Consider the following 18,793-nt stretch of genomic DNA (forward strand, 5'->3'; position numbering starts at 1 on the left):
GGAGGGAAGAATGAGGACAGTCTCTGCCCATGGATATGGGGGGATCCTCAGGATACGCTATGAAGTAAAAAATGCCGGGTGCTGAACAGCATATGGACCATGCAATTTTTATGTAAGGGGACATGGGAAATAATATCTATGCTTATTTGCATGAAAAAAACACTGGAAGGGTGAACAAAAAAACCTAATAAAAATGGTTACCTTTTGGGAAAGACAAGATGGAGGGGCAGGGACGGAAGCAAAACTTCTCTGTTGCACCTTCTGAGTTAGAGTTAACAAAACCTGTGGGTCGTTTGCAAGACAGGCAGTCCCCACAGGTGTAAAGTAAGAATGCGCTGGCCTCCTGCACTGCCAACTGAGCCGAACTTACAGTACTGGGTTTTATTAATCAAGATGGGGGCATTTTTGTCCACTTTAAGGTGAGCTTCCCTAATTTTTAAGTCTCTTTGATTGAAATGATCATTTCAGAATGTTTTACTCTCATTTACAACCCGCCTGCAATCAATAAGGCGTGCTAATGGGGCCTCCATTTTTCTGATTCCCTGGCCTTCTGAGTAAGTAACTGTTGGTGTGTAAACCAACAGTGTGGGGCTCTGGGGCCAGGGCTGGTGAAAGGAGCCTCAGAGGGGTTCCTGTGGATAGTACAACCACAATAAGCACAACAAGAAAATGGTCACTGGCCAGCGCCTGGCAAGCTGTGGTTGTCTCCTATTACTCAAGGGCTCCTCCACCAGCAATCCAGACTCCAACCCCGTGGGCTCCTGAAGTGAGTGAGAGAGCAGAGGGCACCACACCACTAAGGACAGGGGGCAGCGACCCCGACTGTGCCACACAGACACACCTCACCTGGACACTATGGCATCTGAGAAGGTTTAACCTAAGAAGGAGACTCCTGAGGGCTCCAGGGAACATGTCCCAAGCGGCAGAGGGGAGCATGGATAACAAGGGCCTCACTCACTTTCTGCCACTAGCTGAGGACCCTGGGGAGGGGTTGTGGGAGGAAAACCGCCCTGGGCAGCCACAGCAGCTGAATTGGCATCACCTCCTCTTCTCTGGGGCGTCAAGCCTCTCCTTGCAGGAGCTCATCCTGCCAGCCTGCCCTTCCCTTTCCAGCCACGAGATGGTCAGCCGTGCCTCCAGCAGGACTGGGCGGATCCACGAGCACCACTTTGCTGTGCTATTGCGAGTCAGAGTCTCTGGCTCGCTTACTTGCAGCCTAAGCCCACCAAGGACTGCTGATCAACCCCTCCAGGGGTCGGGCCAGCGCAGGGGGAGATTTTCTCCATGGCTCAGTCAGTCCACATTTTGAGCAGTGGCTGCCAGCTATGTGAAACTGCCCTAGTTTGCGATTTGTGCTGCTCACAGCTAATGCCCAGTGCTCTTTTGACCTAGGAGCCCCAGGGCCCTGGGATTACACTTCTTAAGCCAACTTTAAATTGGTAAAAGGGAGCCTGGCACAGAGATGCAGTCCACAGGCAGCAGTATCACACCGGGCTCCCAGAGGCCCTCACTCTCCCATCCCAGCTGAGGATTTTCCAGGAGATGGCTGTGTATGCCTCATGGCCACTCTCTAGCTTTTTTTGGAAGGGCTTAGTCAAGAGCTGCGACCTGGCACAAGGGCAGAAGAAACTGGAGGCTCCTTTCATGACGCCAGCCCATAAAAGACCAGGCACACCGAGGTAGAAATTAAGCCTCACACAGGCCCCGAGGCAGCGGAAGAAGCAAAGGAACCAGGTTCCAAACGCACTGAAACTACTTTTGAGGCTCAAGGCAGAATGAATTTCTTAACATTTTGTGGGTCTGTTGAGTCTTCCAAATTGCCACTGAATAGTCGGTATCACTATTAGAATTACATGTTTGGAGAGTTGGAAATTACAGAAGTATATTTATTCCTCTGCATTTAGGCTAATGTGGAAACACAAATGCCGAGGTGTAAACATTTGCTCCAAGGCAGGGAGTGCATGGGCCGCCATGTGGGACCTGTAGAATCAGAAGCTTGGAACCCACCTGCCTCCTGACAGGGTCTTTTGCGGGATGTATGTGTGTTCATATGTGCAACTAATTAGAAACCAAAACCTCGGTTTCAGTAAGGTCTGAAATCTAAAGCGAGACAGAGAAACAGAAAAGCAGAGGGGAAGCTTGATGGAGATGGGAACAATCTAATTTTAGTTTGAATTTTAGGCTCCAAGAGCAAGGGGAAAAATAGATTTCAAAGAGTTCTGTTGGGCATGCAATATTATTTCCCCCACTGTGAACAGATACTTGAGAAAGACACTGAAGAAAACGCATGTTAATTGAGAGTTTAACCAACCTGCATGAGAATTTTCCCAACCCCAGTCCCTGGCTGTCTTCACCCCACATCTCTTGGGGCTGTGCCCGCAGTCGATGCCACTCCATCCCCTCTGGCTATTTATTCTCACCTGTCTCAGGATCGCTGAAGTCTGGCAAAGTGATTGTATTAAGCTGTCGTCTGTCAGCAATGGTTCTATCTAAGAGGCTGCTCCCACGTCCGGAATCACTGCAAAACACAGCTACAAATGTCAGTCATTTGAAGGGTGGGCGGGGAGGAAACAGAATCAACCAATACCAACTCCTGAAATGCGTTTTTGCTGTCCTTCAGCACCTTTCCATTGATTACAAGGCATCCTGCTTCCTGCTCAGCCTGGGCTGGGATTCCTTTCAGCGTTCAATACCACAAACACGGCTTAAACCACATCCACAGACTCTTGCTAATTTTAGCCTCTCTTAAGTCATTAAGTCATTATAAGATATAAAAATGAAAACTACAAGCCAGGCTGTCTATCCACTTTGCAGCGGAAAATGGCATTCTATGCTGCGAAGTCTGAGAACTCATGAAGCCCAAGCTCAAGTAGTTCTTACGAACCCGGGACACTCGACACCAGCGTTTGCAGTCCTGGCTGCACAGGAGAATCACCCAAGGCGTTTCTAAAAAAAAAACTGATGGCCAGGTCCCACTCCAGCACACTGAAAGACCCACAGAATTTCTGGGGCAGTCAACATTTTTCAGAGTTCCCCAGATAGTTCTAATGTATAGCTGGATTCGAGAACCCCTGGCCCCTACTTTTCAAAGGGTGAGCACAGCCATGGCCTCGTTTGTGTCTCAGAACAGGCTTTCAGATAATTGCATGGCTGATACTCCTTCCTGTGTAACAGGTGAGGAACAGGAGGTGTGAGGTCACAAAATGAGCTGGAGCTAGAGCCCCCATCCAGGGCTCCTGAGCTGCAGAAGGTCGGGTGGAAAGAAGACAGCAGGCTTCTGGCGCCAGATGGCAGGCAGGTGCCCCTCCCAGCTTCCCGCTCCCGTGCCCAGCTTGTTCCCACACGCAGAGCCACATCAGGCCTCACTGGAATGAAACAGTTAAGGGACCTTAGCTCATACAGACCCTTGTTTCTTGTTTTGTTTTTAATTCTAAGAAGCAAAAACAATTGCAGTCTTCTTTTTTCCTCCATCATGATATTCCATCAGAGAGGCTCCAGAAAGAAGCATATCTGTCTCTTGAGCTTTCAGTCCTTAATGTTTTTCTTTGAACCTTTTTTTTTTTCAATCTGGGGGCTCTAAGAGTGATATTTTTTTAAAAAGAAGTTCAAACTCTACAATAAAGGGACACAATTTCCTTCCTCTAGGCAGCTGTTGCTAAAAGTGGTTACAAACAAGATTTGGTATGAAACTTAATATGGTTTCCAGGCTGCAATTCCCACACTCAGTGATGTAGTTAGAGAAATCCGCAGGAAACAGAAGGAAACTTGCTTTAGTTACAGACTACTTGTCAGCCTATACTTATTACATCATTGGGTACATGTTTTTTGGAAACTGTTCTATTAATTATTTGCACAACTAGAAACAATACATATTTCTGAGCAGAAAGTAACATAAACGTCCATGCAAATTTTCATCAATCACATTACTGACTAAATATTTCTAGCACTGCTCTGTTCATGTACGTGTTTTTTAATAAAAACATTACCAAAAATATTACAAAAAAATCTGAATATTGCAATGGCTTTCCACTTAGGAGTTTTCCAGAAGACATTATCTCAAAATCGAGTGCTAATTTTCATCACCTTGGGGATTCCAGGACACAGCACCATGAGGTGTTGGCTTGCCTGGCTTTTTGGTGGACCAAATCTGAGGAAGTGGATCAGAAATGTCTGTTTCAGCCACAATCCTGAAGGCTTTCCATCTCACCAAGTTTTAGAACACAGGGTTGGCTGCCACGTGTGATGCTGGGTCCTGGAACGCAGCTGGGAGTGTGCGTTCTTATCCTACATCAACCTCTAACAATTAGGTCCCTTTGGGCTAGGCCACTTTTCCTGTGCCTCAGTGACTTCCTTGTCAGATGAGGATAAGGATTATCTTCCTATATAGAACTGTGTAAACTGAGGTCATGAGGCTTCGGAGGAGTTATAACTTTTAGGCACATGCCAGGTGTCATTATAAACACATATACCTACAAACATGCACCTGAGGTTCCTTAGGCTGGCTAATTTTGCCAGACAACTTACTGTCAGCCTTCTGTTGTAATGGTAGGTATGCGGAAGCTGAGGTAAGGACCTCCTGCAACTCCAAAGTTAGAAACCCCAACTGAAACCAAAACCTTAACTTGTGGGGCGGCTGGATGGCTCAGTTGGTTAGAGCGTGGGCTCTGAACAACAGGGTTGCTGGTTTGATTCCCACATGGGCCAGTGAGCTGCACCTTTCACAACTAGATTGAAGACAATGAGCTGCCACTGAGCTGCCGGAGGGGCGGCCGGATGGCTCAGTAGGTTAGCGCGCGAGCTCTCAACAACAAGGTTGCTGGTTCAATTACCACATGGGATGGTAGGCTGCACCCCCTGGAACTAAAGATTGAAAATGGCGGCCGGACTTGTTGATGAGCTGCGCTCTCCACAACTAGATTGAAGGACAACGACTTGGAGCTGATGGGCCCTGGAGAAACATACTGTCCCCCAATATTCCCCAATAAAATTTATTTTAAAAAAGCAAACAACCTAAAAACCCCTTAACTTGTGAACTTCACCAACTGATAACAGCAGCATCTATTTCCCCTCAACCTGCTGAAACTGTATTCAATTACATTCCTTAGTTTAACATCCATAGTTCCTTTTGAGAATAGTACATGTGGATAACTAACTATTCAAAATGGAGGTTCTTTTGTTTCCATTCTGAATGTCGTGTCTGATGGAGATTTTTGCTGGATGCTTTAAACAGTTTTTAGTTCTTCATTTACAGGTTGCAGAATTTTAACCAATCAAGATCTGCCTTTACCATGACCCAAAGAATGTGGAAGAAGGGGCAAAAGGAGGCCTTGGCCAGCCTTTGAGTTTCCTTAACTCGTTCACTCTGGCCAGTCTCTCTCATGAAAGCCTGCGGTTGCCTTCCTCTCTCCCTCTGGCACACTGACTATTTGGGCACCTCCTGTGGACCTGACGCCCCTCATCACAGCCCAGTTATCTCCCCATTTCTCTGTCTGGCTATTAGGCTGCTAGGTGCAACCCCTAAGGACGACAGCAGGAACAGAAAGAAAACCAATCCTGGTTAGGCATTCTAGTAGAGGGATTAGGGAGAGAAAACTGGAAGGAACACCAAATCCATGGTACACAGGCTGAAGTACCCACATATGTAGATGTATACAACCAGGTAATTTCTGTTCCCCAGTAGGACTGAAAATTCAGAGTAAATTGTAGTGATGGTTAAAATTATAGTGGCAATTAGAAGCTTTTCTTGGAAATCCTCTATCATCCCTAGCCACACACAGGTTAAAAACAAGAGGCGAGCTGGTGGTGGGCTAGGAGTCAGAACCCTGGAGTTCTTGTTACAGCTTTTCCTCTTCCCAGCTCCTGAAACAGGGCCTGGCACACAGTAAATACTGGATGTAAGAGAGGGGCCTTGGATAGGAAACGCGAGTGGAGCAGGTGGGAGAGGGAATGCCTGTTCTTCTCCAGGACTCTTAAGGCTGGATTGTAAGAGTCAAGGCGAGTACCCAACATCCCTGAACCTCAACTTTCTCATCAGTAAAGTGGATATGATATAATATGACATTTCCCTGTTTTATGGGGCTACTTTGAAGATAAAATGAGAGCCTACCTTGTAAAAGGAAAAGTTCCACCAAAACGGTTGTTCACTATTAGCATGAAATGGGGTGTCCAACTTCCAACTGAACTCAGAGCAAGGCAATCATCTTAAAAAAAACCCCAACAACTTTAAATGGTATTCATTAGTAAGTGACTAAAATAAGAATCAAGAAGAAAACTTTTCTTCCAATCTCATGGCTACATGACGGAGATGGCCCAAGAGGCAATGAGAGGAGGGGGAAAGAAGTGGTTACCAATAATAACCGTGTTTCCTCGAAAATAAGACCTAGCCCGACAATCATCTCTAATGCGTCTTTTGGAGCAAACATTAATATAAGACCTGGTCTTATAGTAAAATAAGACCGGGTATAATATAATAAATAATAAATATAATATATAATATAATATAATACAATATAACATAATACTGGGTCTTATATTAATATTTGCTCCAAAAGACGCATTAAAGCTGATTGTCCGGCTAGGTCTTATTTTCAGGGAAACAAGGAAATAAAAACAAAGCAAAAGAAGTTGGTTGTCAACTCAGAGAGGAAGCATGCATGGTGGAAGGAGCTTAAATGTGAGACAGTCCTGGGTTGGAATCATAGCTCTATGACTGACTTAGTTGGGAAAACTTTGGCAACTTATTTAGTCTTGTTCAGGTTCCATTTTATTCTCCATGAAGTGGAAAGGGCGGTAGCTACCCTGCAAGGCTAAGGCCGGGGTTGAAGATCACATACACACGGCCTAGTAAAATCCAGCCAGAGAAGGGGACCACGATCCCTAGCTGGCTGCTCTCATGTTCAGTTCAGGGGCTGTTGGGACCTTCTGGCCAGACGTCACACGGCCTTAAGTGGCCAAGTCAAAATGCACCAGAACTGAGGGGAGCCTTGTACACCACTAAGAGAGAGAAGATAAGACATGAGACAGATTTCTATGCAAGCAAAATTCTAATGCAAGCCAAACTGCAGACCTGGGGAAAGAAATACGGGCTTCTGAAATGACAGATACCTTGCCAAATGTACGCTCGAGAGAACGCCACCCACCAGTTTGCTCACTGCAAGAGATGTGCTCTCAGACGACAGGTGGAACGCTCTTTGCAAGCTGTCTAAGGCTCAGTTCAGCGACCAACTCATAGTGATTTTCCTTCAGGCAAAAATACAGAGGAGGAACGAGCTGTAGAGAACACGAAGCTGGGCCTAGTCTCACTTTGGCCCCATTACTGCCCTTGTCATCCTCTGTGCCTCGTAGTCACACAGCTCCGGAGGCTCCTGTCAGCCTCAGGATGGAGCTGGGAGGGGGTGGGGAGCCTTGGGAAGCCCTGACAGGTTGAACAGGCTCGGGAAGTCAGTGTGGACCTTCTCCAGGGGGTAACCAGCCGCCTCCTGCCAAGACACTTTCTGCTCCTGTTTTTTGGTGTTTTTTTTAAGCGGGGATGCTTCTCACGCGCTCGTTCATGAGATTCTACCCCTTTCTAGAAGCCGGTGTGACCTGATGGCAGCCTCAAGGCTGTTGGACCCCGAGCTGCCTTTATCTGGAGGACTGGGAAGTGTGTGGTGCCTGCCAACACACCCGTCCCGCGGTGCTTTATTCTCTTGCCAGGGTCGCGCCTGACCGGGGAGGATGTCTAAATTTGTACAATGGTAAGCGCTACAGGAGAAACAGTTACTCATATCCCAGATACAATAAAGTTAAACAAACAAACAAACAAACAAACAGGACGCTCCTTTAATAAGGGGCTGCTTGATTACCAGCCCCTCCCTCAAAGCTTTCTGAGTAGCAGGCGGGAGGGGAAGCTGGAGGGAGTTTTGCCTGGGTCGTCCTCCTGCCACCCCTACCTGCCATCTAGACTCTGCGCCTGGAGCCAGATTCCTCTCTGCTCTGGCCCCTGAAAGATGCTTCAGGAAACGGAGGAAGTACGGACACAGCCCAGGCATTTGGTTAAGTATTTTTAAAAAGCTTTCAATTCTGCTATTTTTTTCTCCTCACACTCAATATTCTTGGTTGCTAAGTGGGAGGAAATGTGGGGAGGTGGGAGAGGTGTGGAGAACTGAGGGAAAATTGGCAATGTGAAAGCTGATGGATTTATTTTCTCATTTCTAAAGGCAGTACAGTCAAAGGAATGTGTTCCAGCACAGAAGCAGCCAGCTTGGGGAGTTATCTCCTATTAGCTGGGCTTGTGGCGTGGCGGAGGCTCCCCCAAATCCTGCTGCGTCTCATAGGCCAGCAGCAGTGAGGGGCTTTTTGAGAGGGTAAAGATGGGCATTTTCTATTTCTGCTGAAAGACTTAGGAAAGTAAGAATTTTTTGAAAATTAAAATGACCTTTATTTTCAGAACATACCCACAGAAGAGAGGCCAGTCTCACAACTATCTTTTCACCAAGAGGAAGATGGAGCATGGAGCAGAGTGACATGCCACAGGCTGTAGGTATGAAGGGGATTCTCGTCTAACTCTTGCGACTCCAATTCGGCAAGGGGTCAGGTGGCTGGCTGCCTGCTGGGCATGGAACTGGACAAGGGGCTGGCTTTCCAGGATGAGCTCCCTCCCTTCCAGCTGCACTGCCCCTGGGGCCTGCAGTCACAGGTCTGTTAATGTCAGTTCATGAAAACCCAGGGCCCTGATTTTGAACTTTTTTTTTTTAACTGCAGAAACTTTGTAAAACAAAATCTCACACTGAACCCCAGCTGCTCTCTGCTGCTTCCCTATCGCCCATCCCGTCTTTCCTCTCCCCAGGGCAGCAGCTGCACTCCCTGGCCACCAGCCCAGGTGCCCACCTCCTGGTGAACTGGACTGGGCGAGCCACACCATTAGTACACATTCACGATTCAACGTACACATTTTTAGGCTCCTGACTTTTCAGAGCATAATGTGGGCTACTCATGCACCTTGCTATGAACTTGAAAAATATGTTGAGTATATGAGCAGTTGTTTGAATTCACTTGAATCATTACATCCCTTTTTATTAAATTACTTCCTTTATGGGGCAAGGCACACTTAGTAATCTAAACATATGCCAGGAAAAAGTGCTCAAGACTTGAAAATGGGCACAATAGCTTACTGGGTGTTTTTCAGTGGCATTGCTGGGGGTTGACTAGAGGACCATCCCCAGATTATCTGCCTCTGTGATTCCCTTGGACTGACTGGGACCGACGAGGCCATTTAGCAGGTCTGCAGGCCAGAGTTAGCCTATAGGGAATGGACAGTCAGGCAAAGGAATTTTGTCTGGTCCAGAGACAACTGATTTCCACCCCACAGCAAATATAACCCCAAACAGTATATTTTATTGTCCTATAAGATAATGTTTTTGCATTTATTTGCAAATTAATTTCAGCATATCTATTTTTCAAACTCTTCTTTGAACAGGCCTTAACATTTTATTGATTCCCTCACTAGTTAATGAAGCAAATAAAAAATTTACCACATGCTTATTTTCTATTTGTTTGACTCATGATTTCAACTCTTGAAAATTATCCTTTATCATGCCAATCATGATTTCTACTCTCCTTGGTAGGATGTGGCCTGTTGTCTGTGTAGGTCCTTTAAATATCACTGTAAGAATCCCATCTGGAATACATCACTGACTAGTCTATCTATAAAACACCAGAAAGATGATAAGACATGTCAAAGAAGTTAAGAGAAATCAGATAACTATCAGTTGTGAATTAAGCCTAGTGGGTCACCATGGCAGCAAAAGCAAAATAAACCCATGGTTTGGAGATTTCATCAGCCATTGGGAGAAAAATCCCCTTAAAAATGGAACATGGGAAGTTCCACAGCTGTTATCTGCTGTTCATGGTGACCCGGTGGTACACGGTGGGGCAGACTCAATGGCTGCTAAATGCCAATCAGAGATGGCACTGACAGGCAGGGGCCCATGCAAACCCACGCAAAACAGGCTGTGCTGGCCTCTTACCTGGGATTGGTTAGGTTGTAGCAGGATTTCCATATCTGTAACATGTGCTTACAAGTGAGAAGTGCCTCATCTGGGCCTCGGCAAAGAGACTCCAACTTCACTTTGGAAAACAGTAGTCTGTGGCGGGGAGACAAAGGGAGAAAACAGCACAGCTTAAGCCAGATGGTCCCCACCCAAATGGAACAACATGGCCTGGCTTAGACTGGAAAGCTGTTGTACTCATTGTAGAATGAACTGTCCAAAAGTTGGATGTAAGGGAAGCAGTGGCAGCAGGGCCAAGGATTCCAGGACTCCAGCCTCAACATACGGCTTTGCCTGTTTCACCATTAAGGCAAAAGCAGGCATAATGGGACCATTTGTGGTCAGGTGACAGGCATCAGAGCGGCTCATTTGATTCAGAACACAGGGATTTTACTAAGGGCATGTGTTTTAAAGAACAAAAGCAATTTATCTGTGAAACTTCAAAAATTCATTAAAAGCCAATCTTACTTACAGAATTACACAGGAGATGTGACTCCTGTATAATAAATCCTGATTTATTTACAAAATTAAACAGTTGATGTAAATATCTACAAATAACCTTCCACAATGATCCTCATCGTGTGAAGGTGAACAGACCTCGTAAGCTTCAAAAAGCCTGAACTGAATATGCGTAAAGATGGGGCACCTGGCTAAGGCCCACCCCTCTTTATTCTTCCCCAGCCCTGCTATTTAGGGGCTAGGACTTCACCAACTCAATCTACTTACTCTACAACCACTATCTCTTCCCTATTTTTGTTACTACCAATGGCTTCACCCTCCATCAAGACCCTTGAGCGCTTAGCTTAGACACTTGTCTTTCTTGGTCCCTCGGCGTTAGCCCATCCCGAGAGTCTATGTATGTCTCTCTGTAGACATCAGCTCTCTTGGTCCTGGGCTCATCACTGCCATCCTTGTGAAAGGCCTAGCATGAGCCCAGACACTTTCCTGAGGGTCTTCTTCTCCCCTGACTTGCCCGGCTCTAAGAAATGGTACTGTAAAGATCTCCCCAAATCATTTTCATTCCCAGCTCAAGAAACTACAATGCGTCCTTACTGTCTGTAATAAGTCACAGTTCCTCATTGAGTCCTGTAAGGCACTCCGCCCACGGGCCTCTCCTATTTCACCATCCCACTCTGTGGCATGCATCCCACTCGATGGACCAATAGAATTACTGGCCAAAGGCTATGCTTCTTTCATAAGTCGATGAATTCATGTGCCATGTCTTCAATCTCAGTCTCTGCTCATCCACATCTCTCCTTAATTCTTCGTAAATTCAGCTAAAGCCCCACCTCATCAAGTAAGTCTCCCCAGATACCACGTTTACACCATTATAGTCTCTACTCAGTATGTATCATATTAGCTGGTGATTGTTGTTAATAAGAAGAAAAAGAGAGGGAGGTGCTCCTGTTTGCGAAAGGCCTCCTGTGTGACCCTGGCCCTGTGCTTGGCACTTTGCAAAGAATAGCAGTGTCATCTTTGTAACAACCCTTCTCAGTAGGTGGTGTTTCTCTCCCCTCAATGAAAGAACCCCAATCTCTCTCTCTCTCTCTCTCTCTCTCTCTCTCTCTCTCTCTCTCTCTCTTTCTCTCTCTCTCTCCTCATGTCCACAAGTGCCTAGAATTGTGCTTGGAGGTCAGTGGGCCTTAAAGCAGCATTTGCTCACTGACTGCTTTTCTCTATAAGCCACAGAAGATAACGAAATGTTTCCAGTGATTTGAGTTAGAAACAAAGGCGAATTCCTCAATGACGCAAGAAGGCAGGATGTGATAGCCTCATTTGAAGGCGTTTTTCCTCTGAGGAGACAGAATGAGGGTGGTCTTGACCCATTTACCACCCAAGCTCAGGAATGGGTTAGCACCAACCACTCCCTCTGAATGAAACCCAGGAAGCTCCAGGGGACACTGGGGGCTCCCGAGAGGGGGTCTAGGTGGCAGCTTCCTTAAACTTGGGATGATGGGATGATGGACAAGGTAATGAGAAGGATGCAATCCCTGGTCTACAGGCAGGTGGACATAAAGAGTGAGGCCAGACGTGAGAACACAACTTGGCTTCTGCTCAAAAACACTGAAGAAGGAGAAATTCCTTGAGGGCTTTCCAGGACCACCTACAAGGAATGACAGCCACTCAGGGTGTCTGGAGGGGTTTTTAAGGAGCCAGAAGCTGATTCCTGCTGATATCCTCATGAGTCCAGAAGGTGGTTGGAGTACTTTTCCATCCAAATCTTCCACCAAACTGGGGTCAAGTGGGAGATGTGTTACAAAGCAAGGAGAAGCTACCAAAGGGTCACCTGTCAGCTTTTGGTGGAGACCTAACGCAGGCTAGAGACCCTTCTGAATGAGGGCTGGTTGACAAGCAATTTTGGCCAGGGGCGACCCCGCCTAGGACCATGGTGGTTCTGAGAGACTCACCGAGTTCCTCTGGCTTAGCCAAGCTCAGAGCATGCTTGCCCCCGGGAGGGCCAGGAGCTGGTGGGGAAGGTTTCCCAGCACAGCAGGCAGCAGTGTGGCTCTAAGAGCAATTAACCATGAGTCCTTTAACTGTACCCAAAGTACCAAATGCCAGAGCTCGTCTCTAAGCTTCAGCTTGGGGGAACAGTTCCGTGCAAGACTTCTTGGCTGGAAAAAGAACTTCTAATTAACATGAAATAACAGCTTTCAAACACTTGACTCAGGATATGGAGTTGATAAGGTGTGGGCTGGATTTAAGGGAAGCAGACAGGAAGAACAATAGCAGAACTGCTGAGCATAAATGATGGAAAAAGCACCTGGAAGTGAAGCAAGAGGAACAGGATGAAAGAGAGATTGGCACGGAAAAGGAGCTGGAAAAGACGGTACGGGAGAAAAAGCCGAGGCTCTCAGCCTCTTTCAGGTGTGCATACGATGGGCAGAAGGCCCTGACAAGCTGAATTCTGGTGCTCCCTTGAAAGCACAAGTACAGCAGGAGACACAGGCCCTGCCTCAAAAAGACTGTGCTCCTTCCCACCATTTCCCCAAACCTCAGCTTGTTCACGAGTCAGAGAACACCACCAAAAACAGACCACATGATACTTGTCATCATATTTTCCGAACCTGCTCACACATTTGAAGACTGTTGGAAAATATCTGGCTGGGTGTGTGTTACATTAACACAGAAATGAGGAGCACACAAGCAAGGATTAGCATTAATTGGCTGCGGTTGATGTCCAAAGATAGTATGAATTCAATCCACCGAGGAAACCCCGAGGCAAAAAAAAAACAAGTTATGAAAATACTTGTTTTGAAAAAACCAGCATCGACTGCCTTTCAAAACGTGGAACTGTCACCCTGACAGAGAGGGCAGAAGAGATGGCCAGGCTGAGACTGTTTGCTGGCCGCACCGCCTGAGTCCAACCATGTATTAAATAAGATGTTTCTCTAAAGCATAAGAAGAAGTCACCTGCTGGGAAAATGATCTATTCCTATTCCTTGTCCCAGGCTCAAAGTTCATTAATTAAAATTTTTTTTTGTTCAGAGACTCATTGAAAACTTACAGGAAATTAATGAAGAAGAGAAGAAACTTGCTAAAATACCCATCTTTGTTACTGAGAGACCAAATTGAATGTCTCACACAATACCTGTCATGGTCTGGCTCCAGGTGTTTAACCTTGGTCTGCCCACTGCCCATCACGCACAGCCCCCGTTCTGGCCATGATCAACTTCTTTTGATGTCACCTTCCCTCACTCCCCTCGGTCTTTGCACATGCTGTTCCTTCTGTCTGGAATGCCTCTTCCATTCATTGCTGCTTTTAAGGCATCTACTCCTCTTTCAAGATTCAGGTCAAATAGCACCCATTCACGAAGCCACCCTTAAGTAATAGGAGCTATCAATTTCGAAATGAAAAGGCAATTCCAGAAACTAACGAGAGCTTTCAACTGTGGAATAATAAGCTGCAAGCCAGGAACCTTCTGCTTTCAAGACAAGTAAAATAACAATAACAACAGCAGCTGTCAGATACTTCAAATATTTAATCACTGATTCGTATGACAGACAGCCCTGCACGTTAGGTTGAGAACTCAGTACTAGCCCAAGTTCACACTGCCAGTCATTGGTGGAACAGAAATGTAAACCCAAACCCACCAGACTCCAAGGCACTGAACAGGAAACAGAGGAGAATGACTCAACAGTCTAACCTCGCTATCGACACTTAGGAAGACATACACATGTAGTATTTTCTAATCCATTGTCAAATATGTAACACCCTACAATGTGCAAAGATCTGTGTTAGCTACTGTGTGGAACAGAACGTGGTATTAAATGTAGTCCCTTGCCCTCAAAGTTTACAGTCCACTCAGCAGAAAATACTTGATCAAAAACATTAGGCGGGATTTCTGCTTTAGGGAGATTACGACTCTGAAACTTGAGCAGGGCTGTCGGAGAACAGGGCTGTCGGAGAACAGGGCTGTCGGAGAACAGGGCTGTCGGAGAACAGGGCTGCTCAGGGCTGCTGAGGTATTACTGTTTCTAGGACATACCAACATTGTTCTTTAAAATACTATCATTGTCTGTACTTTTTGTGTCTTGCCTTTTTCACCCAAAGGTCAGGCACATACAAAATTCTGGTCATTAGAAGGACCCAGTTAATCAAGGTTTTACTTTTCATTAGAATAAATAGAAATACTATTTTACCCTATTTTTGGATTTTTTTTTAGAGAATCCCCAGATAACTCTTGAAACAACAACTATGTTTGCTTAGTTTAGAAAGAAGACAACACGTCCCCGGTGAAGCTCTGGGGCACGTGGTGCTGTGACTTTCCATTGGGCACCTTAGGGAGTATATCAGAGTTAGGTTTAATGTCTAATGATCAGCCCAAGGAAGCCTTTCCTGACTCCCTGGAAACTGTCCCCAACTACCAGACACTCACCTCTAGTCTCTCACTCTAGTTTAACTTTATTCGGGGCCCCACCCCCATGAGTCCCAAGCTCCACACACCATCCCTTAAGCTCATCGTAGACCTCACACCTCCCCATCTATGCTCATGGTGGTCCCCCTGCCTGCCTGGAAGGTGCTCCCCAGCGCCCCTCCTAGCCCAACTGTCTGCATCTTCCACGCGCTCCATCCTAGGCAGGATCTATCTCTTTCCTCATCGCATGTATATAAAATGTGTTTTGTAACCTGTTTATTCCTCTCATATTTGTACAGATGACTACCTATATGACAGTACCCGATAATGAATCTGAATTTGTTCATCCCTTTGTCAACCACTTTAAAAGCACCTATTATGCCCCTGAGGCTCCAGAGGGGAATAAGACATGGTATCTTCCCCTCAAAAGCTCAGTCTAGTGTTATAGACGCATGATAAGGGACGAACACAAACAGACTATGGACAAAGCGCTTTGGCAGCACAAAAGGAGACAGGTTCTGCCTGGGGGCCTTGGAAGATGACAGAGAAGTGAGACTTTCACAGCTGGGGTGGGAGGGGCCTTCAGGCAGGCAGCTGGCGCACCCAGAGCATAGGCGGGGAGGTGCGAGCGTCCAAAGTGAGTTCAAGGAATGAGGCCTGAAATCTGGGATATAAGGCTGGGGCCCAAGAAGAAGCTAAAAGGGTAGCTATTTCTAAATTCTGAAATCTAACATGCGTATGTCTCACAAAGCTTTCTGATGAGGAACTTGCAAAGAACATAAATTTGAAAAGTTTGCAGAAATACTAAAGTATAATAATAATTCCCTCCAATCTTATTTGGCAGCATAAAAATACACTCATTAAGTACAACAAGGAGGAAACGTACATGTTAATACACAAAACCCTCACTAATTAGCGGATCCGTAAATGCTGTATGCAAGGCAGCTGATTCAGAAAAAAATGGCAGGTACCCTAGACATGTGGTATTTTGTGCTGATCTGTGTAGGTACGCTCCTGGGCTCAGCATGCCAGAAACCTGGCATTTGTTTGCTGAGTGTAGGCAGGGATACAAAACAGCTGTGCAGAAAAGCACGTGCTATTATTGGCTCCAGGGGGGCAAAGGCCCTGGGGGGCTTCCATACCGTCTCCACAGCTCACTTCTGGGGAGCCTGCCAGAGAGCTGGAATGGGTTTGGCTGCCAAACATCCGAAGGAAAGTGAGCATCTTTCCAGGTAAAAGAAACAATAGATGGGATGTAAGTATGTTGAAACGAAACCTTAAACTGAGAGATGGTTTGGCAGCCATGGATCACAATGGTAAGAGAAATAAAAAGAGTTGTGTTAAGTGAAGCATGTGGGGACTAGGAGAAGAGACCTGGAAATGTGAATTCAGGGGAGTCAGCTGGGAACCAAGTCTGAAAGGATTGGAGAAGCAGCCATAGCTGGTCAGGGACAGGTATGGGAGCAGACACACCTCACTGACCCCTCAGAGGGGAATGAGGAGTGTCTTTCAGGTCCAGTGTGGCTTCCATTGAGGAAATCCATCTCAATTCATTGTTAACAACATTTCTGATGACCTACTGTGTGCGGGACGTGGAGCCTTTGCATTCATGGCTGGGATTCTCAAGCAGCCCAATAGCAGAAGGTGGTGTTCTTTGTGAAAAGCAGCCTGTGATCCCGGGCTGAGTCACTGTCATTGAGAATCAGTCCTGTCCCTGGCCTGTGAGCTGCCTGGCCTGACACAGTTCAACAGCCCAATTACCACCAGGTGAGACAATGACACTGGGTTTACAGGTGTGCAAGCCCCAAAGCTGAGAACTCAGACCACCCTGAGGATCCTCTGACAACAGCTGGAAGCGTGGGGAGGAATGGAACAGTTCACGTGACTGCTCCCACTAGATCTCAAGTATGGTTTGGGGTGTCACTAATGGTGAGCGTTCAACAAATGTCACCGGAACGAATGATCTACCTGCTCACTGTTACATAGGAAATACACAATGCCTTTGATCACCTGGCTTACCTAACTGCTGCTCTAACAGGCTGTTCATTGGCTTATTAGAAGAAATACGGATTTTCCCAACTAATCCAAAGCTGCAAAAGGCCCTGAGAGGTCCTATAAAGCTTTGCTACTCAGCGTGTGGTCCGGGGCAGGCAGCCCCAGCACCCTCGGGGAGCTTGTGAGAAATGCAGGACACCCACCACTCTACACCCAATGGAACAGAATCTTCACCTAACAAGGTTCCCAGGTGATCTGTGTGCAAATTTAGATCAAGAAGCGCCACTCTAGTTCCTAACTCTCCATCCTAACCTTCAACGGTCTGATATTTTTTAAAAGACCTCCAAGGAAAAGAGTGCCCACAGCCCCTACACTTAGGAAATTCTACCTGCGTTTATTTCCTTCCCAAAAGAATTGTGGGAGTATTCTGTTCTTAAATTCAGTGGGCATTCTGATCACTCACTTACATTAAGCTCACACATGAAGGGCACCTCCACCCTTGGTCTTGAACAAAACGCTTCGCTTCCTTCGGGAGTGATTTCCTGGTTGGCTTTCCAATGGCTGCACTATCACTCCCTCTAGGTCCTCCCCAAGTGTCTCCCGTGAGGGTCACTGTACCAATTCAGGGGGTACCATTCACACCTCCTGAGTCTGCAGAGCACTGAGTCATCGTCCACTGCCATTGTGGATCCTTCTCGGGGGTGAAAAACTCAAATGTCTTCCAGAGCCAGGCGAGTAAATGGAAGCTGGGCTCGAGATATCAGGGAGTGTTTGGAGTTGTGCCAGCCTACTCTAAAAGTAATCAAATCCAAACATTGTTGAAATGTCCGCAGACCTAATGGAACTCTACTAGCAGACGTCAGCTCACAGGCCACCAGAAGGAAACCTCTAGTCTACAAGCTTTCCAAATCTGAGTAACTTTACAAACCCAAACGCACACATGGACTCCTGGTCTGTGTGCAAAAGAACAACCAAGGGAGGGTTTGAAGAGTATGGCTCTTCTCTCTCATACGTGCAACTTCTCTAGGAATAAAGTCCTGTCCAGCAACTGACCCGGGTGGCTCATTGGCGAACTTCTGTCCAGGAGTTTTTAACCATTGAGGAAATTCTAGAAATCTGACCATGGCTGCTCAAGAAGGAGATGCCACACAATGTGCCAGCAAGTCTAGGGAGGTCACTCAGCATTTCCCCTACGCTGGCCTCGCTGTTTCTGAGACCGTTATCCCAGCCCAGGCTCCCAGATCTGCCAATTCCTGGGAAAACCCACACCATATTTATTTAGCAAAAGAAAGTTCCAGGAGCAGACCTCACTCTACAGAACTTAGGAGGCCCCTCATCCTTGGATGGGAGGCTGCTTGTGAGTGAAGGGGTCTGGGGACAGTCCCCACCTTCTCTGAGGACTCCACTGTGCCGCATGGTACCCTAATCCCGCCCTCTCCTTCTGACAGGCAGGAACCCCCGTTAGATCTCATATCAGTTCCATTTTGTTTCTCATTTCAGTCAAAATGTCAACAATCTGGAATACTTCCCCCCCATCCTTCTGGTGATATTTTTAGAACAAACAACTGACATATTTAACTGAAATCACCTCAATAAACCCCTGTTTGGCTCATTTTTTGCTCCCGTTTCAGCTAATAATCTCAACTTTGATTAGGTCCAGGAGCCAGCACCTAAGCTGGAAATGACCTGGGCGGGATGAACTAAAAGCACCTCTGGAATCACACCGCCCGTGTTCCAAAGACCTCCTCCACGCCTGAGTGTGACACTTTTATGAAGGGGGCCATTTCATTTAGTGATGCCCACAAAGCAACAGGGTGTGAACACCAACAGTCGCGACAGTTTCCTGAGAGTGTCACTGGGTGGTGCTGGGGGCTGAGGGCTGCAAAGTAAGTAGGAGGCGGAGAACCTGCC

General features: G+C 46.6%; 1 protein-coding gene across 7 annotated transcripts in view; it reads right to left on the reverse strand.

The window, feature by feature from the left end:
- The window catches only part of TTC7B (tetratricopeptide repeat domain 7B), a 241,476-nt gene that overhangs the window by 62,475 nt on the left and 160,208 nt on the right, over positions 1-18,793 (reverse strand). For all 7 annotated transcript variants that reach the window (XM_081048774.1, XM_081048770.1, XM_081048769.1 and 4 more), the window contains 2 exons: positions 10,008-10,124; positions 2,421-2,518 (listed from right to left, as the gene is read on the reverse strand). In XM_081048774.1, coding sequence (XP_080904900.1) covers positions 2,421-2,518; positions 10,008-10,124 — 215 coding nt within the window. The remainder of the gene's footprint in view (positions 1-2,420; positions 2,519-10,007; positions 10,125-18,793) is intronic.

This window comes from Rhinolophus hipposideros (assembly GCF_964194185.1).
Source record: "Rhinolophus hipposideros genome assembly, chromosome: 5".
Lineage (NCBI taxonomy): Eukaryota > Metazoa > Chordata > Mammalia > Chiroptera > Rhinolophidae > Rhinolophus > Rhinolophus hipposideros.